The sequence below is a fragment of the Pituophis catenifer genome, unplaced genomic scaffold (assembly GCF_029215685.1).
Source record: "Pituophis catenifer annectens isolate HBS135680 unplaced genomic scaffold, rPitCat1.0.hap2 SCAF_1, whole genome shotgun sequence".
Taxonomy (NCBI): Eukaryota; Metazoa; Chordata; class Lepidosauria; order Squamata; family Colubridae; genus Pituophis; species Pituophis catenifer.
The window spans coordinates 131,434,909-131,458,129 of NW_027256881.1; the positions used below are offsets into that span (position 1 = coordinate 131,434,909).

At 38.2% G+C, this 23,221-nt stretch overlaps 1 protein-coding gene across 1 annotated transcript in view; it reads left to right on the plus strand.

Annotated features, from left to right (window-relative positions):
- Window positions 1–23,221, plus strand: part of TRAPPC12 (trafficking protein particle complex subunit 12) — a 73,355-nt gene that overhangs the window by 33,359 nt on the left and 16,775 nt on the right. Inside the window, exons 7-9 of the mRNA XM_070955116.1 lie at window positions 3,172–3,284; window positions 13,840–13,912; window positions 21,110–21,183. Coding sequence (XP_070811217.1) covers window positions 3,172–3,284; window positions 13,840–13,912; window positions 21,110–21,183 — 260 coding nt within the window. The remainder of the gene's footprint in view (window positions 1–3,171; window positions 3,285–13,839; window positions 13,913–21,109; window positions 21,184–23,221) is intronic.

Consider the following 23,221-nt stretch of genomic DNA (forward strand, 5'->3'; position numbering starts at 1 on the left):
AGAAAGATGCCATGAGTAATGCTATTGCAGGCCACTGAAAAATCGAGGAGGACTAAGATAAATTAGCCTGCCTGAGGTTATCAGTCTGTGAGATCAGTGCTGTCTCAGTATCCTGGGCAGGATTGAATCTTGACTGACTTGTTTCTGAAACATAATTAAGGTAAATGTACTTCAAGTAATTCAAGTGATATTCTTTTTTTTAAAAAAAATACAGTACATTCACTTTGGTGTTACGTTCGTATTTGATAATTAGTTGGTCGATGTGACCCACCACAACTCCAGTAGAGACATTACAAATACTTGATCTTAACAGAACTAAATAAAGGAATAAAAGGCAGTAGAAAGTGGTAATGATTTTCTATGTATTGTCAAATACCCTGAATGGTTTACAACAATCTGTTAAAAATCTTAATAAACACTGTAAAAAACAGTCAATTAAAAGGAACATGCCATGGGATGTTAAGAACTGGGAAAGGTCAACATAAAAAAAACAAACGGAATTGAAGAGGCTATCTAAACAACTGATAGTAGGACTTGATGTGCCAGAAGAGTGATTATTCCTCAGAATAGGAACCACTGTGGAGATACCTCACCTGCATGTTGCCACCAAGCAGCAATCTGCACATAGAAAGTAGCATTACAGCATAGGCACACACACACACACACACACACACACACACACTTTTAATAAAAGATAGAGGAGCAAAGACAGAAGCCATCATAGCAATAGGTAGATAGTTAAAAATCATGCAGCTAAAGTGTTCAAAATGAAAATTCCTAGGAGAAAAATAATGCCTCTGTCCACCTATGTTTTCAGAGTGAGCCAGTGTCATGCCTTCCTGGGGGAAATAATTGTTGAAAGAGGCAAAATCCTCTGGGGAACAGCATGACAGGTATCAAACAACTGGACCTCTTCTTCTTCTTCTTTTTTTAAAGACTCTTCCATAAGTGAGAAGAGTAGAGACCTTGTAGTTACCTGCCTAACCACTTGGCAGGGGTACCCAGAGGAGAGCTTTTGAAGGTGACCTGCATTTTATCATTCTGAAGGGATTTCAGTTATACTTTGAGGAAGAGTGGAGTCAAAAACAATGCTCTCTCCTTTCACTATTCTTGCCAGAATAACATTGAATTGGAAAGTAGTCAGCATTGATTAGAGGTCAGCAGGTGATTAGATTTAGCCTAAATATCAAAGCGCCAGTACACTTTAAAATAGCTGTGGCATTTAGAATATTCCAAAATATACATACTTGTAAGTAAATCCAATTAAGCTCTGTTATAAATATTCTAAGGCCATAGTCTCACTAAATACAAAGTTAATAATGTGTAGTTTATTACAGGTGTGATATTAAAACCTTAATCTTTAGCTAGATGAAGGAATTTTTTTTGCTTGTTTTTTAAGCCTCAGGGTTTATATTTTGGTTGCAAAAGCTTTCTGTAAGAAATAAATAAATAATGGAAAGAGATGTGAGGAAAATTCATAATTGCTGAAATTATCTTCGTTTCTAAAGAATTGTGAACTTTATTGGTAAAGAATCGTATACATTTCAAGAGCTTAATAATTCTGGAGGATAAAATAGATCAGGAGTTCCCAATCCCCAGGCTGCAGCCCACTACCGGGTTGTGGCCCATTCAAAACTGGGCCGCACGAGTGGTAGGCCGGCGCACAAGCAGAGGGCCAGCGCACATGCACGCGCAGCTCAACTTGCATGAGTGGCAGGTTGACGCACAAGCATAGCTCAACCTGTATAAATCGAGCTGCATGCGTGCATGCCGTTCTGCCACTTGCACAGTTCGGTTCCCCTCTTCCCACATACCCCTCCCGGCCAGGCCACTAAGCCATAAAGACTGAGGAATGCTGATATAGATTACAAGAACTAGAAGTCCAGATTCTATGTATATGTGAAATTTAGAACTACTGTATATTTTGCTTTGCATCCATAAAATCAGAATTGAACATGAATATCATGTCTTTGGTAAGCCTTCATAAGGCATGTCTTCAAAAGCCCCTATATATACTACCATTGTTTGCTCTTTTCAGAACCCTCGCTACCTGTCAGATTTGTATGTACCGTATTTTTCGGAGTATAAGACACACTTTCCCCCATCAAAAAAGTGGGTGGAAAAGTCTGTGCGTCTTATACAATGAATATTGCGGCGGGGGGAGGGGATTGGTGTGGTGCCAATCAGCTGTTTTAGAATGGGCTATGGCAGCGGCAAATGGGCCGTAGCAAACGGGCCGTGGCAAATGGATGGCGGTGAACGGACTGTGGTGAATGGCTGCGGCGAACAGGCTGTGGCGAACGGGCCAGATAAATACTGGATGGATGCTGGGAGGCAGAGGCAGATTTTTTTTTCTTGTTTTCCTCCCCAAAAGCTAGGTGCGTTTTATAGTCCGGAGCATCTTATAGTCCAAAAAATATGGTAAATGTGTGGTTTTATCATCACTGAACAGAGAGGAATAATTGCATCTTGTGGCTTTGATACAACTTCTGCCTGCTAATTCAGCACCAAGTGACAACAGCCCTTATAGCAACTGTCTCACAGTGCTGACTCATGTTCAACTTGTCACTGACCATGCCATGAGTACCCCATCTTGTATATGTGTGCTGTATTTTTCTAAAGTGTGGTAGTTTTCATTTCTCCCTGTTGAAGGACCTTCCCTGTTGATTTTATCCCTCTCAGTCCAGTCTTCTGTCCTATTAGATTAGACTACCATGCTGGGATGTTGGCCAGACCTTCCCCAATTTTATGTCATCCAGAAAACTAATAAGGAGCCCCTCAATACCATCTTCTGAGCCTCAGAATTGATCCTTATGGAACCCCACTAGTTATAACATTCCAACTCAACATAATATCATTAATTCTGACTCTCTGTGTGCAGTTAGGTAGCTGTTGTGAACCACCTTACCGTAGTGTCATCCAAATCACGCTATGATAGCTCGTCAGGAAGAATGACATGTGGAACCTTATCAAGAGCTTTGCTGAAATCAGATTATATTCACTGCCTTTCCCTAGTCCAGCATTCAGCCACAAAAAAAGACCTGATGAATAATCGCAATGCAGTAATTCTGCCCTAATTCGTGCTGATTAAAATAGAGATTCTCTCTAAGTGCCATTATAAAGAAATTGTGATGGCTGGGAAGTAGTAACCCACATATTTTGTTATTTTAGGGTCCATGGTTCCATTTTCCATGAGGATTTTGCATGCAGAACTTCAACAATATCTTGGAAATCCTCAGGAGTCACTTGATAGACTACACAATATGAAAACAATCTGCACAAAGGTAAATGTTTCTTTACACAGCCCATGAAGTATTTGAGGTAAAGCAGATGTTTAAGACTGAACTCTTAGAATTCTCAATAGTTGGAAATGTTGACTGAGGAATTCTGGGAATCAAATCTTGGAGCCCAGATTGAAAAAGATTGATTTATGGTTTTGCTTAGAACAAACATCAAATTTCAACTATACATATGGAAATATGATGCAATGGTACTTGAACATTTGGAGGAAAGCCTAAAGGGAGCTGTCTTTTTAGCTTCTTGTGATAATGCTTTTTCTTTGCAGCCTGGCTGATAACCAGAATATGAGTTCTGGTGATTCTGTGTTGTTTTCACCTGATTTCCGGACTATACATAGAATGGCAAACAGTAAATTTCACTGAATGAATCTGAGTTTCTAGCACCCTCTTTATTCACATCATGGACATTTCTTTTAATCTTCCATTGATGTTTTAGTGTATTAAAAAACACTCCCCTCCAATATTTCATGTTTTCTTTATAGGAGAACCGTTAGATAAAGTCATCCACTGATTTGGGTAAAGTGTCATCAATATGCAGATGAGGCCTAGTTATATATCTCTGCCCTAAACCAAATCGGAGACATCCTAGAGGTTGTTAAATCCTGGTGAAGAGACATAGATTCAACCCAAGATGGAAGAGCTCTTAATTCAGAAATCCGCCAGTTTCAAGTTTGCCTTTGGATATGATTATGCTCCTCCTTGAGGAGCAAGATCTTAGGTTTGGGGTTCTCCTGGTCTCCTCCTCTGGGAGCAAGTGAAGGCCTGTATAGCTAGTACAGCACTAGGGGTGGCCTTTCTCAGAGTGGGAGCAGTAAGGATGTTCATTGTACATTGAGGCTGCCGTTAAAGGAACTTCAGCTACAACAAAATGCAGCTGCATATATGTTTATGTATCAGACACATTGCTGCTGCGTGTCACCATCACTACAGGAACTGCACAGAATGCCAGTTACTGGTTACTGAGTACACTTTAGGATGCTGATGATCACCTAGAACATTCTATATGCCTTCGAACTGGGGTAGCTTGGAAATTGTCCAGTTTGGTTGAAATCTGCCTCTCCAATGTGTGCAGAAAGACAGTCCCTGCTGAGGACTCCCATTTATTAGCACATGTGACAAAAGAGGGCACAAAAGGGGTTGTCTTTCTGGACAATCTCCAAGCTACCCCAGTTCCAAGGCATACAGAATGTTCTAGATGATCATCAGCATTTCTCTTCAGGGTACTTTCAAGTTCAACTACAGTCCTCAAATTATGACCACAATTGCACCCATAATTTCCATTGCTAAGCAAGACAGTTGTTAAGTGAGTTTTGCCCCATTTTACGAGCTTTCTTACCACAATTGTTAAGTGAATCACTGCAGTTGTTACATTAGTAACAAGGTTGTTAAGTGAATCGTTGACTTTGCTCATCAGGAGGTCACAAAAATGATCACATGATCTGGGGCACTGCAACTGTCATAAATACATGCCAGTTGCCAAGCATCCAAATTTTGATTGCATGCCCACTGGATATTGCAATGGTTGTAAGTAAGAAAAACAGTTATAGGTCACTTTTTTCAATGCCGTTGTAACTTTGACCAGTCATTAAAGGAATAGTTCTAAGTCGAGGACTACCCATCCTTGCTACTGGAAGCATGAGTGGTCCTCTCTTTTCTGGCTGATAATTTTTACTGAACCCATGGACTATTTAGGGACTCAGAAGGTCAATGCAATCCTTTTATCCTAGGCCAGTCAGCTATTTCTTTGCTGCTTTGGGAGTAATTAGTGGTTTGTTCTAGGCTAAGTAATGGATGGAGGGCTGCTATACCTCTTTCAGATTTGATTTCTGGAGGAGAAGGTTGGGAAGCTTTGCGGGTGTGTATTTGTGTGTGCGCGCATGTGTGTATAGTTCATTTCCTTAACCAATAAAAATATTGAGGTGCTACCACAGAAACAACGATGTCTCTGAAAGTGGAGGGGGTGGCAGATTTTTTGCTAGGATTTTCAAATTTATCAGAGCGTCTGTGAGAGTGGGGAGACTGTGAGAGACAAACCACTCTCAGTTCCATCTCTTAAATCCTCCGATCTGCTCTCTTCCTTATGCGACTGAATTTTTTTAAAAAAATAGCAAAAAGATCTGAGATGTTTTTTGTGGATTTAGGGGTTATGTTGAGGGTGGAAATAAGAGCGGCTTCCCCTTCCTAGAGGCCTCCTGCTCCCGTTTCTTCCTCCTTTGAGGAAAAGAAATTAGAATTGGATAACTGCAAATCAACCATTTTTTTCCACCAGATTTCAAGAAACATAAATATTAGGGTGCTGCAAATAAGGTGCTGGGGACTTTCTTCTGAGCTTTTCTCCCCAGCTTTTCTCGGTTGGGAAGAAGACTGCTACACTCTGCTGTGGAGGAAAACAGCAGAGCTTTTATTTTATTCAGGAGTTCAGGGACATATTCAGTGGCCTTCAGGGATGCTTTTCTAATTATTAAGGTGTTGTTGGTAGAAGAATGCTGAATATTTACGGGGAAGCTTTGTTTATTGGTTTTATTTTCGTGGGTGAGAGAGATTTTTTTTAATTGTGAGGAGCAATTTTGCAAGAGTATTCAGAGAGAATGTTTAATTTTTAAAGCGTGGCACGCTAGGCACGGGAAGAAGAAAACATACTGTATTTCTGTATGTCCTTATTGTTCTTGCTGGTGTGCGGGTTGGCAGAGAGAGAAGAGAAGATGAAGCTGACCAAATGCGTTCTGTAAAAAAATCAGACACAGGAGAATCAAGAGATCAGTTCCCGAGGCCACGAAGGAGGAATTTTCTCTTTAGGAGAGCTGCCTGAATCAGCAGCACTTGCAACAGCCCTAGCAACAAATGCTGCTTAGTGAGTCTGCTCTGACCTTGTTGTTGTGGGCTCCAGAACTATCACAAGATCTGGGTGCTAGAGCTGTTGGCAGATATATTCTTATAAATATACAGAATATCTTTTTCAGTTTCAGTTTTCCCCTCATGACAATTGGTTATAAAAGCCAGACTCTGTCCATTTTGCTCAGACAGAGAGACCTGGCAAAGGCCTTCCCTGTTACTTTAATCTTGTGTTGGGCCTTTCTCTCTCCTCAAGCAGAGATACGAGGAAGACCATAGCTGTTGTTCAATAATTCCAATGGAGAGGAAGCCATTGGTTACCCCACTTAGATGTGGAGGCATGAACAGAGACCGTCTGCCTATCCAGAACATGAGTCTGAAAGCTACTATCTCTCTGTCCCAGAGGTGCTTTTCAAAAGGCAACTGGGCTTTCCTAGGGGTTTTTTTCCCCTTTGAAAACATTTCACTTCTCATCTAAGAAGCTTCTTCAGTTCTGACTGAATGGTGGGGAATGGAAAGATTTATATTCTTTGCTGTCATCTGGTTGTTAGCACTCTGAAGAGTCATTGAGCCCACATGGAAATTTATCTACCCTCAGGGTCACCTGAAACAGAGTGCAGTTGGGTATGGAACCTTTTTGGGACTGCTGAAAGAACTGCGTTGTAAACAGGAGATAGGTGGTGTCATGTCCCTTCCCCTCTGTTCAGTTTTAACATAGATGGCTTTTTTGACCCCTCTTTCAAACTAGTGATCCCCTCTGTCCAAAATGACAACTCTTGGGATGAGAAATGTTTTCAAAGGGGGGAAAAAAAACCAAGAAAGTCCACTTGCCTTTTGAAAAGCACTTTTAGGACAACCATGACATGGATGACTGAAAATCTCCATAGAAATAATGTCTCTCTGGGCTTCTGTTTCAGGATGAGGCATGGGATGGATGTGGTCTGAGAATGTGTCCTTGATGCCATTGTGTCATTAAGCCTGTTTTTTCTCACCCTAAAATAGTGTCAGACTTCACTCCCGAGCATGAAAATAAATCCCAGCTCACTGGAAATGCTGCTCCATATTTTGTAGCTCGCTAAGAACAAGCACTTCACAGATTAATGTGGCTAGATAAATAATTTCAATGCAAGGAAGGATGAAGTCATATATACATATATATATATATATATATATATATATATATATATATATATATATATATATATATATATATATATATGCCTATTGCAGTTCACAGCAGTCAAGGTATGTGTGTATATATGTGGCATTAGATAGACAGAGAGGCAGACAGACAGTGTGTGTGTGTGTGTGTGTGTGTGTGTGTGTGTGTGTGTGTGTATGTATGTATGTGGCATATATTGTATATATTGCTCCAGGATTTAACTCCTGAGGTTTTTCTTTCCTGCCTTCCCAAATCAACAAATATTTCACCTCTCTTTGCATGTTTATATAACAGTGCTGTCTGGTTTGAGAATCATAGCTTCCTGCCTTCCAGAAGGTTTCAGCCTTTATTATTAGTGATCTCATTAGAGGATAAGGGATGATTAGAAAGGATGGTAGAGAAGCCGCATCATTTCTTCTCATCATCAGAAAATCAAGTAAGCAAGTTCAGTCTGCTGAACCCTTGTAAAAGCTTGTTATCCTCAGTTAGACTTTGCAGATGATTTGCTGATCCTTATTCTATAAGCACTAGACATTTGTCTTTGCTTTCCTTTTGTTGATTTCATATATCATCCCAGAGCAATAATTGTGCAAAGCATGAGTATTTACCCTACATCTTTCACAAGTATAATGCTGGGTATATAAACATATTCACTCAATATATTTAGTTTCTCTGCAATCTCCTTATTGTAATTTATGCTGCTTTAGTTCTCACAGCGTCTTGTGATCCAGATGTCTTGTTGACTACTTTTTTTTTCGTTTTGGGGGCCATGCAGAAAAAGTACTCTGTTGACTTTAATGTTTTTACCAATTATATGTTCAGATTTTGGCTTCTTCGGGATACACTTTGTGTCAGAGTATGCTAAAACGATTGCTTTCTGAAGAATATACTTTGCATTTTATATTTTAAATCTGTTTATATACTAGTACAAACTTGTAGCATATCCTTCTTATTGTTTTCTTTAAAGTTTTCTTAGCATCCATTTTTGTCTCGTAAAATGTAAAGCTTTGCCTGTAGATTTAAGAGAAAATGTGTGCATTCTTTCCATTAAGTATTTAGCTATAGGCTTTATCTAGACAATTATCTCCAGGGGAAGAAAAAAGTATCGCATAGCCTTTAGTAAAGCCACTTGGGGATTTAGGTCTTTTACTTTGGTTTTGTTGTTTATTTTTCATTTGGACCACTGCTCTTCCTAACATAAATCAATATATTTTTGTCCTGGAGAGCCAGCTTAGTAGGGGATTGTCTTCTAGCTAGCCAAAGCTGAAGCTTAGATGTTAATTTTTTTTCTCTAGTTCACTTTTGTGAAAAATGTATTCCTAAATCTAGCTGGGATCACTTAAAGACTGGTATTGGGCTGGAGTATAGTCTAGCAGGCATTCAGCTGGAGAGATGTTGAAGAGTGGAAGAAAGGAATGTAAAAGCAGAAACCATGAATTGATTTCGGTCTGCCAGGGATTATTGTGGCACATGGTTCCTGCTTCCAAAAGAACAGTCTTTAGGTGAATAACAGTTGGTTTAAAATAGTCTGTTTGTGGAGCATAGATTAGATTGTCCTTTTCCCTGCCACACTAAAGAGGCATAGTCAGCATAATCATTTGAAGTATAATTGGTACTCTCTGTAAGATTATCAAGCCAATAGTAAGACAATCCTATACTTCTAGATTGCATATACTTGAATTACAGCTGTAGTGTTTAGTCATTTAGTGAGTTGGTTAATTACCTTAAAAACACTTTAATCAGGAGCACCTTTTAGTTGCTTAATCAAGCAACAAATTTTAATGTTTGATTGTTAAAACAAATACTTTTAAAAGAGTAGGCATTGCTTCTCTTCGAGGATTGGCAAATGCCACCTCTAAAATGATACCAGGCTTATGTGCACCATGTTTAGATGCCCATCTAAAGGTGATGCCAATCTTTTAATGTCACTTTCACTTTTTAATATTAGAATATCATTTCATGGTAATCGACTATGGTTCTATCACACAGTAAGAAAAGGTGTGCCTGGATCCCTGTTCTTGGAATTTGACTGGAATTTCAATGGAAAAGATGTACCTGGTCATTCAGAGTACCTCGGGAAAGTGAAGAGAATTATTCCCAATGACATAATACACAAGATAACTCTTTTCATCCCATTCCTCAATTTTTCTAGGTGCTGTGGAAATATATGTATCTGTTTGTGAACAGGGTTTGGAGGCTATATTTTAAATTGTGGATGATGTCATTGTTAAAAAGACAGACAGGGAAGTAAAAAACATATCTTGGAAGATGGCAGTAGCAAACCACTTTCATGACACTGCTAAAAACAATTCACGGATGCAGTGAGGCTCAAAGGCACCTTAACTTTATCATCTGTTAAAACATTAAATTATCAGACTTTCATTGGTCAGAATCCACAGAACCTATCGTGTACCCTCAGGCTTTGGTTTTTTGCATGCTCATAACACAGTATGGAATTTTATTATCCAAGTTATTGTTGTCTTTTGTCCTTCAGAACCTTCACTGGTTTTTCGTCTTTGAGGACTTAACTTGAGGAGCTTCCAAAACATAAATCTGAATACCTTTCCTTATCTCTTGATAAGTCCATACCTGAGCCTTTGCTTCTCCAGTTCTACCACAACTGAGCCAAGGTCGCACTACCTCAAAAAACATAAGTCCCTCATGTGGGACTGCCTCCGGAAAGATCTATATGGGACCAAACCCCTCTCTTCTTTCAAACACTGACTCACATTGTTAAATTCTTTCCCAATAAGGAACAAAGAATCAATGCCGTTGAATTTTAGACTGCATTCTTTGAACAGAGGCAAGACTTTTGCTCATGTCATATTTATCTAAAATAAAATAACATGAAGGTGATTCTTTGATGGCACTATATACTAAGTTAAGTTGAATGAACATGCCTAGAAAGAAAGAACTTGCAGTGCTCTTGATTGGAAGCTACGGTATCAATAATCTTGGCAATCAGAGAGATTGGCACAGAAACTCAGTGCCTATATGTCCTGATCAGCAGAAATTATTAGCTAATTAAATTATAAGCAATACTTTAATAAATCCCATGCAATCTTCTTTGAGAGTATGTCACAATGGTGACTTCAGATATGAGAGCATTCGGGGCAGCAGAGTAAAATGGATATAATCTATCTTTTATTAGAGATAAATGGCTTGTGCACCATCTTTATTTTGCTGCATGTGGATTTTGTTTTAATCAGAAAAGTTAAACCAAGCTTTGCAGGGTAGAAAGAATTTTGATTTAGCTAAGAATGAACCCCCTAAATTTGCCAAATCCAAAGCATTACTAGCTAGATAAAAACATTTGAAGAAACTCACCCAAGGAGTCTGTGTAAACGCTTTATTTATTTCATTGATTTTAGTTGAAGTGACTCCTGACTGGATTCTAATTCATGGGTAAGTAACAGGGGTAGCAACATTAAATCCTCTTCCTTCTGATATCAAAATCTATTCTAGAATTGTGGGGATGTTCCAGAAGAATGGATATAGTAGTATAGGAATGGCAAGGGAAAATTTCAAAAAAAAAAATCTCTTCCTTTTCTACTTCCACTAGTTTGAAGCATTGTTAGATTGCATTTTTCCCCATAAAGAAAACAAGTTTTGTACACATAGCAACTGGTTGCACATTATTGTGGCAAGGGCCAGAACTCCTTGGTAAAATAAATGCAATATGAACAGAAGGCATCTTCAATTAATGTCATCTACCAGGAGCTGAGGAAACATTCTGCTTATTAACCTTCAGAGCTCCTGCCTTCCACAAAATGCAACTTCCTCCGTCTCTATTTTCTTCCTCTTTCGCCAAAGATTTTAGACAGTGGTGTGGTGAGGTAATTTTATTCCCTGAATTTAATAGTTTTATGGACTCAGCTTTACAGTGGACATGAGAAACACAGTAAATATTTCTTCTTCACTACGCCGTTCATTTTCCCTGTTTGTCCGTTACAAGGACACTTTTTAATCAACCTTGAGTTTTTAAAGCATAAACAAAAGAATACTCTGTCCTATTTTGCATTTAATTCACTTTATTATTACTGAATTTTTGAAAAGTTATTATAGATGTATATGTAGAAAAGACCAATCAAATTTTTAAAAAAGTAGACTTGGGGAGTTCCCATTTGAGAAAAATAATGGAAGAGGTGATATGGAAGAGGCATTTAAAATCATGTGTGGCGTGGAAAAGTGGATAAGATTTTTTTGCTTTCACACAGTGTTAGAAGTTCAGGTTCTATATTGAAGCTAAACATAAGCAGATACAGGATCAATGAACGAAAGCATTGTTCTGTGTAATGCATGACTTCAGAATTGATTTCTGTCAGATGTAGTGATGGCCACTGCAGTGAGGAGGTTTTAAACAGAAACCAGGCAGCACCAGCCCGACTTGGCTGATCTCAAAAAATTAAGCAGAGTCACTCCTGGCTCAAACTTGGGCACATCTGATTGTGGCTGTTTTCATGAAATCATCAAAAGTTAGATTTAGAGAAATTCATTGACAATAGGGCTGATCATGATGACTGGCCTAGATAGCTCTTATTATCTTCTAAATTATGCCCATCATCCCTCAATATCATGACTGATGGGAAGCCTTAAAGGCAGTATTCTCTCTTCCCATATGTACTGGCTACCAATGGGCTTTGTAGTGTTCTTTGTTTTAAAAGAAAATAGATATATAAATATCTATTTTATATATGTAGATACATAAATATATAGACATAGATATAGACATAGATATAATTGTCTAGTGGCAACCCCTGACTACATATAGAGATTACATTGTCTGTCTTTCTGTCTATGTCTCTAACAAAGTAGAAGTCTTGGTTTCAGAATTGTTTGAACTGTACTCCAAAAATTGGCATTTTGACTGGGAAGACTGTGGAGGAATAAGACAAGATACTTTCCCTTTAGATGGAACTTCTTCCCTTTCTTAAACATGCACTGCTGCTATCTAATGGCTATATTTCCTTACATTAGCTTGCTGGATAGTTGCTTCTCTGATCTCCCATCTTCTCCCCAGCAAATGGCATGCAGTGGCAAATGTCTAATAACTTGTCCATAACTTGTGTTGTGAATTAAAAATGAGTATTCGTCTGGAATACTCCAAGAAATGGATTGTCATGGGTCAAGAAATGGATTGAGTACCCATGCAAGTACCCATGCTGAATTTCTGCTAACTGCTCCTTCTTGCCTATTTGAAATGATGTGATTGTGCAGGTTGCACTCCTGAAGATGATAAAATAACTGACTGGTTTGGGCAGCTAATCACTGATTGGCAGGGAGAAAAGAGCAGCGGATAATAAACTATCAGAAGCTCTGAATTCCAGAAGTAGCACTGCTCCCACCTCCAGTCAATCTTGGAGAACCATTTACAGTAGGCATAGCTGGTAGCATCTCTAAGTCCAAAAGGCACTTACTGTATTCTGTTGTCTCCGCAATGCTTCTGGGAGTAGGCTAGGCTAAGAATGGACTATGTTTCCTCACCACTGGACAATGCTTTGAAAACATCTAAGTAGTCAAAGTACTGTGCTTTTATTCAGTCTTACAACAATTTGTGATCGTCGAAGCTAAATGCAGCTATTACACATGCATTCTAAAATCTCCATGTTACTCCAGTTCCATGCGGGCTAAGAAAACTCTTCAACAGATAGCCACTGCCACTGGACAATGCTTCATTTGTTAATTCACAACATTATAATCAAAACAAATTAGCATAATTCTGTTAATCTACTGTCTTATTTTTGCATAAACCAACCATTTCTTTTTAAAAAATACACAGTATTTGATCCTTGGTTTAAAGCATTTATGTCTTTCATTTTATTTCCATTCTGGAATTAAATATAGGCAGTCCCTGGGTTAAGAACTGGGTTAATTTATAAACAACTTATGAACAAGCTATCTATCTATCTATTATCTATTATCTATGGCAGTGTTTTCCTTCTCCTGTCGACAAACTGCTGATGCCCCTCAATGTGTTCATGAACACTGAAGCTGCACATTTTTAATATAAATATATATTATATAAAGCCTTTTTTCAGCTGTTCATGAAAACATTCAGTGGTTCATTGGCTCAAAGGAGAAGGTTGTCCACCATTTTTAGTAATAGTCCATTTGTAAGTACAAGTTCCAACTTAAGTACAAATTTGAGTTAAAGAGAAACTTAGGAATGTAACTCATTTTTAACTCAGGGATTGCCTGCATTGCAATATAAAATATCCTTGCATTTTCACTCTGATTAATCGTACTAATGCTGATAGATCCGTTCTGTAACATGCCCTTGTGACTCTTTTTTGATCTCCTGAATGTGATAAATGCAGCTGTTTAAGCTTAATGTGGGCACTGTTTCCTCACTACAGTGTTTTTCCGGTGAAACCTGTCTATCAGGGCAACCTGGTCTACCCAAATAAGGTTATGGCTAGCTGACAAGAGCTAAATAGCTTGAAATAGATCTATACTAGTCTTCCTTTATTTCTTTGTCGGTAAAATATAAATTCAATTTCCTCACTAGAGTTTTAAAACTGAGCACTGGTTGTCTATTCACTGCAGATTTTAGACAACTTGGAACATGGTTTAGCAGAAGATGGAAGCATGACCAACATTACACAGGAGAGCAGGCAAGGTAGGTATCCTCTAAAACTTTTTTTCCATAGAGTGTTTTCCATAGGGTGTTTCTATCACTTGCTCAGAAATGGTCAGAAGCTCTTATAAGATTGCTCATGAAACCATGCACTTGCACTCTGCTAAAATTCGTTTCACAGATTTGCCTTTTAATTGTATTATTTTAATTTTATGTAACGATGGGTGCTATTTTAGAGTGACAGGTTTATTGTTAGAAAAAACATGACAGCAGGTTACAATAAAATGAGCCAAAGGTGTGTTCAGTCTTTTAAAAAGTCTAGCGTATTATCTCCCAAAAGTTCTTCCTGGAATTGGAGGATCTTGTTTAAACTAAAAGGTGTCTTCTGATAAGTTAGTGCCTGCTATTTTTTTCCTGGTTTTATTTTTTGTTAATTAGGTAAAACAAACAACAAAAATAGAAAAAACAAATGTACACATAAACTTTTTTTTAGAGCAAAGCCTGAAGTGAAAATATGATTTTAAAGAAATTTAAAAAGTCAGAACAAAAGGAAAAAAAGGGGGGGTGAATAGGGAAAAGCATTCTAGTAGCCTCCTTCTCTTTCCTCCCCTTCTTCCCCCGATATTTTTATCCTATATTTGAATATCTGCAGTTATTGCTCAGTTCATATTATAAGAATCTTAGCTTGCCTTGCTATGTGACATGCTTTAGGGACTCAGTCTAACATCTCACAATAAGTTAGCTATTTATGTTTGCCAATAATTTCTCATCCATAAATGCTTCTTGTGCTAAGAACTGCAGAAGTGTTTGGGAGCACAAACTGGGTTTTGTATCAGTGGTGGGTTTCAAAATTTTTTACTACTGGTTCTGTGGGTGTGGCTTGGTGGGCATGGCAGGGGAAGGATACTATAAAATCTCCATTCCCTCCCCAATCCAGAGGAAGGATACTGTAAAATCCTCATTTCCTCCCGATCAGCTGGGACTTGGGAGGCAGAGAATAGATGGGGGTGGGGCCAGTCAGAATTTTTACTATCGGTTCTCCGAACTACTCAAAACTTCCCCTACCGGTTCTCCAGAACTGGTCAGAACCTGCTGAAACCCACCTCTGGTTTGTATCTATTTCATATTCTCAATGTGGCACGTCTAACATAATGATTTTTAAAATCCACATTAACCTTAACTTTTATTATACTACAGATATCCATGCCACCCAAATCTCAGGTGGTATTCTTCTAACTCCAACAGCCTTCTATTTCTCAGCAATGTTCACGCTTTCATCCAAACCAAACTGCAAGCTGCAAAATACAATTTTAAATTGCATAGACATGCTCCTCCTCTTTCCTCTGCATCTTATAACACCTTATAATTAACTTGTACGTTCTTTGCGCTATCACACAAATTTAGATGTAACCTTTTGTCACTGTGTAAATGGTGCACAGTTAGGAAAACAGGTATTATCTAAAACAAAAGGATTCTAAGCAACACATTCATTTTTATCACAGAAATTCCATCTGACAATGACAATTGTATTTTCTTTCATCTTAACATGGGTTTTTAACTTCACTCCATTTAATTGTTATTTTGAAATAACATGCAATTATTCCCAAATATTTTACTTTCTTCTCAATTTTTAACCCATTTTATTCATCAATTCTTCTATTTTTCTGGTTTTTCTTAACCAGTTTTCTTAGCTAATTGTGTCTAGTGGTTGTGGCCACTAGGTTAGAAAGCATGGGACTGTGAGTTCAAGTCCCACCAATGCCATGAAAGCCAGATGGGTGACCTTGATCCAGTCACTCGCTCTCTCAATCCAACCCACCTCACAGGGTTACTGTGAGGAAAATAGGAGGAGGAAGGAGTATTGTGCATGTTTGCTACATTGAGTTATTTATAAAAATAATAAAGGCAGGATACAAATAATATAATATTTTTTGTCTCATGTATGTTGATTTTAAAAACTTCTGATGCACCAAACTCTATTAGTTTTCCCATTAATATTTCAATTTTCTTTAAAGGAACCAAAATAAACAAGAGAAAAGAGATTGAGCATCCCTGTATTTTTCCTTTTTTGTATCACAAGGCTTTGTTAGATTTCTATTAATAATTATTTGTGCTTTCTGTGAAGTATAAATTGATCTTACCATTTTATAAAATTCTCTCCAAAGTGCATATCTTTCAGAACTTTGAACAAGCAAGCCCAGTTCAAAGTGTCAAAAGCCTTTTTTGCATCTAAGTAAATCAGTGTGTTTTATTTTTCATTATGCTTCAGTTGAAACCTCTGCTGTTTAAAAGTAAAATCACACCTTCTATTTTGTCCCATTGAAATGGAATCCTTTCCTAAAGAGAATACTCTTCTCACTCAAAATTCTAACAGGAATTTATTTCAGTATATAATATATATGTATTATCAGTCTTCAGTATTGTATTAAAATGCTGCTTGAAAACTTGATTTCTTAACTTCTTCCTGACAAAGGGCACTAGGACATCCTTTAGAACATTTCTTATTTTTGCAACTCTTGTATTTATTTTATATATTTTATCAATTTCTGCCCCTGAATCTTCCTCATTCCGGTCCAAAAAGTTTGCTAAGGCTTTAATAACCTTTTCTCCTAATATTTTCACTAGAATTTTCTGGAAATGCTGTAAATCTCAAAGAAAGTTTCTTCTTTCTTAATTCCAAAACAGCGAAATTATCTAGCTTTCTTTCCAACTCCCTGTCTATAAATTCTGACTTCCTTTCCAAAATTTCCACTTTGTCATTAATTCATTTTACATCGCCAGACACTTATTTTACAGAGCTTTCCATCTTCTTAACTTCTTTCATTTCTTCTTTCCTCTTTATAGCTCTTTCACCTGCTTTTTTAAAAGCTGTCAATTTAGTATCAAGTGATTTAGCTAAACTTATTGCCCAGTTGCAATCATTTTGGCTTGTGCAGTTTTTCTGGATAAAGGAGTTATCGTGAGATTCCCCACTTGTATTCTGGACAGCTATTCCTCATGATTAGACTGCAGGAAGTGAGGGTTTTGTGGCCATCTGGTGAGTTGAGTGCCTGGTGTCAATGAGCACCTTTCCCGCCCCCCCGCCCCTCCATGTAAAACAGTAAAAGTTTTTGTGGATGTTTTTCTGCTCTCGCTCATTTTTGTGTATATGTTTCATCTTGTTACCACAATGGGTCATGTGATTAGGAGGGAGGAGAACAGAGCAAGTAGTGATTTTCCAAATTACTGCCCTTTCCCAGATTATATGGAGGAATTTTTCTAGATTTTTCTCTTCAGTCCATAGCTGAACCAGGGCCATTTTAGGGCTTGTTCTTCTGTTTGCCATTGTAGAACTTGTTTTTTCTCTTCCTGCTGCACCAATTTTTTTTTTCCAACATTCCAGTTGGTTGGCAAGATTCAAGCTTAAATTTATTGAATTACGATCAGTGACTCACCAAACTATATATTTTAAAAAAAAATCCCTCAGAAGCAATGATCAAATATAGTCAGTGTAATGTTCATATAACACTGAAAAATTAAGGGTTCAAAATCAGAAAAGGGGGAACTTTGACTAAAAGACACTAAAGAAGATAAAAGAGAACTGCAGTAAAAGAAAAGAGAAATGAAGCACTTCATAATGTACCTGCTCCACAATTAGAACATCTTATATCTTGTGAAAATCATGCCGATAGAAACTGGTTGGAAAAAATAAAAAGTACCACTTATCTAGCAACCTGGAATTGCTTTAGAATTAGCAGAAATGGGAAATACGCTTATTTTGTTTTATCAGCAGAATGCAGTAGCACTAATAAGGGAGAAAATGTAAAGGTGATGAATACTCTGATGATGGAACTGTGGTGACCAGATATTTTGAAAACAGCTTAAGACAGGGTGACCTTTGCTGACTGAGAGCTACAATCCTATAAAGTCTTGCTATAAAGATCTCATCATCTCAAATGAGGTTGATAGCACCATCCACTATAGCATGTCTACGCCAAAGAAAGTCTCAGTAAACTCTGTGGGATTTACTCTTGGGTAAATATATGCATGATTGCAGTCCTTTTTTATGAGCAAATATATCTTGCCACAATATACAATTATCTTGAGATTGTTATGTAGAGTAGACTTCTATAATAAGAGTTATATGGAATGACAGTTTTATTTCCACTTCTCGTGGTTTACAAAATAGCAATGCTGCAGCAGTGCTAAAAGGGCCTAAAGTAAAAATTACCCTCTTCTACCCTCCTAGAATATATGAGCCAATTATTAGGAGAGTGATTCTGACAATAGCCATATTCACCAAATAATTGCAGCTAGCTGCTATTTATCTGAAATTGGAGAAGAGCAAGGCTCCATGATACAGAATTTGAGGTAAAAACAAGTCAGCTAGATAAAGCTTGCTAGCTTGAGAGATGCAGTTTTAAAGAGATAGTGAGCTATGTACATTCTAAAATTCCCACAAAGCTACCAAGTCTCCTTGGCAAAAAGGGAGATCATTAAATCTGGAGTCTCTCCCATCCCACCACTTCACTATCTCTACTCAAATTTGCTGGGAGTATTTTCTGACTGACCCCTGAGCTTTAGGCCAGCCTTTCCCTCTCTATAAAGAGCCGTGGTGGTGCAGTGGTTAGAGTGCAGTACTGCAGGCTACTTCTGCTGATCACTGGCTGCCAGCAGTTTGGCAAATCGAATCTCACCATGCTCAAGGTTGACTCAGCCTTCCATCCTTCCGAGGTGGGTAAAATGAGGACCCAGATTGTTGGGGGCAAAATGCTGACTCTGTAAACTGCTTAGAGAGGGCTGTAAAGCACTGTGAAGCGGTATATAAGTCTAAGTGCTATTGCTATATAGTGGACTGTATTCCTGCAACATCCCATTGATTAGAATTATGGACCATGCAGCCCAAGTCACCTAGAAGTCAGCACATGAAGGAAAGACATCCGGTGGCCCTTATCCTTTGTTTGAGATGCTTCTGTTTCTGTTCACGCTCTCCTTCGCCACAGCTGCTTTGCTAAATTGAGCAGAGCTTGGCATGGCCGGGGATGAAAGGCAGCCAGTGGAAGCCGGGGAGAGAGAGAAAGAGAGAGAGAGAGCTTCAAGCATCTGTGAGTGGCTGTTAGGCGCTTGGAGTGCAGCGGCATTACAGCTGTCTGTCTGCCTAATGTTGCCCAGAGGACACTTGTAAGGACTGATGGCATCTCTTCCTGAGAAGGGCAATCAGATCTTCTCCCTGCAAGGGGCTCAGCTGCACTTCTGAGCTACAGGGAACTTTCTGTCTATGTTTTTGTTTGTTTGTGAACTTCACTGAAGGAAGCCTTTATGTTTTTGTTTTGCGAACTATGACTGAAAACAGCCTCGGTTTTTTATGGGATTAGATCTGCAGCATAATGTCACTATTGCTGGTCTGACTAGGTGTTGCAGAAACCTGCTTGTGGCGTTGCCTCTCCTCAGTAAAAAAGAGAATTGCATCTCATTCTCCGTTCAGTGGGAAGAAAAAGATTTAGCACTGCACCATTTTCTTGGCAGCTTTCCTTCCCTCCCTTCTTCCTTCTTTCTTTCTTTCCTTCCTCCCTCGTTCTTTCCTTCCTTCCTTCCTCCCTCCCCCTTTCTTTCTTTCCTTCTTTCTTCCCTTCTTTCCTTCCTTCCTTCCTTCCTTCCTCTCTCATACCCACATTTTTAAAAAAAATACAGAAGAGGATTGGACAAATACAGCCTAAATTAAGAACTGCAAATGATATTTATTTGTTCTTATATAAAATGGCAGTTTTTTCAATTAAAGCTAAACAATATATTATTTCTTGCTTTTACATTTTTATCGTACATTTTACTAATTTGTGAGGACATAGAGTTTTTTCAATTATTATCACACATCCCAAAGGTTTGCTCTGGTAAAAAAACATGTTTTGTACTTCCTTTATGTAACTCCCACCAGTGTTAGTCTTGGTGACTTCTGTAGAGGCATGAGCAGAGGTCTGCATTTCTATTGGCTTGCAATTTGTTTGTTTGTTTGTTTGTTTGTTTTGTAGTGTGATTGGACAAAAGTCATTGTTTTGTTTTAAATTGTTACTTACCAGTACATTGGAGAATATATTTTCAAAATTGTCCATATTTACATGAGCTCTAAAGATAAAGCGTACTTTTGAATCAATCAGAATAAATACATTTCTGCTAGTCTTGGATAATGCATATAAAAAAGGTTTGTAAAGCAAGTAACAAAATATTCCATATCAAGTAAAAAAAAAAGTAATGCTTGTTTCACTGCAGTTCTAACTATTCTTTTCCACAGCCCTTTTTGCAATCCTATTCCATTATAACAGACAAAACCAAGTTTAGGAATATCATTACCGACTCTGAAAGCAATCAGATTTGTGACCTGATTCTATATATTAATTTTAAAAAGCAAATTTAACTGAAATAGGTGGAATTTCCTAAGCGCACTTAAGAATTGGAGCCGTGGACATGTTAAAATCCTTTTTATCGTAGTGTTCATTTTGCAACATAATAAACACCTTTTTCCTGGCATTGCAGCCTCTGATCCCTTTAAGCTGTGCAGGATCTTCATGAGCCATGTGTTCTCTCACATGAGGAGCCAGCCTGTAAACTAAGGGAGTGAGAAATTGGCTGGTGCTACAGGCAGCAGCCTTTAAACCCCGGGAGCTTCAGTAGCGTAGGAGTGGCAGAGAAGCTTGGCAGATTTTTCCAGGCTCCTAAGCCCGACACATAAGTGCAAGACCCCAGACCAAGATAGTCCTGAAACCCTTATGCTCCTTGCCAAAATGAAGTAGTGTTTTTTTGTTTTTGTTTTTCAAGCATCAGTCAGTAAGAGAAGCGGAAGGGTGTACATTTAATGGCTTAAATCAGATGATTGCTCATCAGTAGTCCTAATTAATGACTTGGTCTATGCATTTTCTCTCTCTCTCTCCCTCTCTTTGTCTTCCTCCCTGCCTTTTGTTCTCTTAAATGATTGCTTCCTTGCAGAATTGCCAGAGCTCAAAGCGGAGAGGTTGTTTCCCAGCTTTGTATTATGCTTCATTTATTCAGACAGTCTGTTCCTTTCCCCAATCAAGCCTCTCTCTCCATTGAGTGGGTGCAGGTTTTTCAGAGCAACATGGCAGAATGTTAGAAACACTGTGCTCAAAATGTGGTGATGTTAACGAGGGGAAATCGTTTCAGTTGGAATACATATGACCGATAATTGATGGCTAGGGAAAGAGCTTCTAATTTATTTGTGCACATTCACAAGCTGCTCTCATTTTACAGCCTCTGTTCAGCTGTGGAGGTCACGTCTGGGCCGGGTGATGTACTCCACGGCAAACTGCCTGCTAATGATGAAGGTAGGTGGGTACTCTTGCTGCAGATTTACCATATATACTCGAGTAGAATGTCAAGAGAGGCTGAAGAGAAGGTAGATTGCCGTTTGCGGTCATTTGGAGGCATAGCTGGCGATTCCTGCCGAAATCATTTCGGAGGTGAGAGAAACAGCAAAACAAAAGGACTGGATTTCCAGGCTGCCACAGTTTTCTTTGGCTTTTATGTATTTGTTGGCAAGAGGTAGAAGCCGACTTATAAGAAAAGGTTTCGAATCAGGAACACATTGATTCAAACTCTAGCAGGGTCATCACATCCCTTGTATCCAGATAACATCCTAAAACTAGTGACACCTGTTATTCAAATTGTGTTCTAAGATTGTTTGTGCTGCACACATTCACACTGTCATTGATTGGTTCAGATGTGGTGGAGCCTAATATGTACATATCTCCATTTCTTTCTATTGCCATTGGAAAAGAAAGTGCAACAATATCTTTCCTGTTTTATAAATGCTCTGAAGCACAGAAATGTTTGGCTACTAATAATACAAAAAGGGCAACAGATAATATCCTCATGGATATTAACAAGTCAGTGAAATCTCCAGAAACGTTTTCTTTTTATTTATTTTTCTCTTTTTACTTCTCTCTGTAGTAATAGCATTGGTCTCCATTGTCAAGTCCCAAGCTAAACCGGGTCATTGTGCAATCTATAGGGTCTCTATGAGGTTAAGTAAATTTCAACTGAAATCTCTGTGAATGTTTGTAGTTTCTCTTGCAGGACTAAAAATTGGTCTCCAGGTGAATTAATATCCCCTCATTTAATTTGTTCAGATGCCCTACTAAGGTCAGTGTCTTAATTTAATAAAGGGCTACGGACCAGTTCAAAAATTCATAACGAGACTTTTCCCGGGGGAGTAGCTGAAGAAAAAAAAGCTGCATTTGACCAATGCTACCATTCAGAATCTCCCTACTTTTCAGTTCCCCTTTGCATGGCTAGTGTCACTTTGGAAGAATAAACGTGATTTGTTGTGAATTTCCTCCAAGATATAGATGAATGAGCATGCTGTCAGCCTTTACTTCCTTGTCTCAGCTGCATTTCTGATTCTTGCCTGGAGGGAGTTGAGGCTTTCGAATCAGTCCAGAGAAGCATTTTTCTTCCCATCTGTCAATTTATGCAGATTTCCTTTAAAAAACAGTGGGAAGATGAAATTCTAGGACCGTTCAGCACTTCAGATTTGAGTCCAAAAAGCTGCTTGGAAGCACACACATTGTCCCTTTCTATATCTCTTTCAAGCATCTGGATCTTTATCTGGCTCATAATCTTGGGAAAAGATGCAGCTACTTTAAAGAGTTGCAGAGAGGATTACATGCACATTCAGAAGATCTTTGGAGAGCTGAATCTAAAACGCCATACAGCCCTACTTCTTTATAACCGGTTTATGCTACATCTAGTAAACTCAAGGTTAGCAGCAATCACAAGAAATATAAAAATACGGTATTTAGCTAATATAATTTTGCAAATCGTATTGTTTAGCTTACTTCTTGCACATGTTAAATTAGCAATTGTTAAGATGGCTCATGTATACAAACAGTAATATGATTACCAGATGACATACTATCACTTAGAAAGAGCACTATGTAGTAGGCCTTTGTGATCTTTGGGCTTAGCTGTAAGCTATTTTGTATATTGAGAAGCAGTATAACAAAGTAATTGCGACCCTAATATGGAGCTTACACAGAGTAACAAATTATTTGTGAAAAGGAATTCTGTATATATTTCTAGTGTATTCAAGCATACTATTGCAAATTGCAAAAACAAAAAAATGCATCTTTGGGAAGTACATTCACAGCCACTTCCCAGATCTAGGACAACTCGATGCGGCCAACTTGCCGTGGCCAACTAGCCATGAGACAACTCACTGTGGGTCAAGAGTTACACTAATATTGAAGAAATGGTGTAACAGAATCATTAAAGAAAAGATGCCAAAGGAGGGACAAAATGAAATGGGAGCAGCAAAAATTAAAATATATTTTTAATTATTTTAAATAATTGAATTTTTGAATT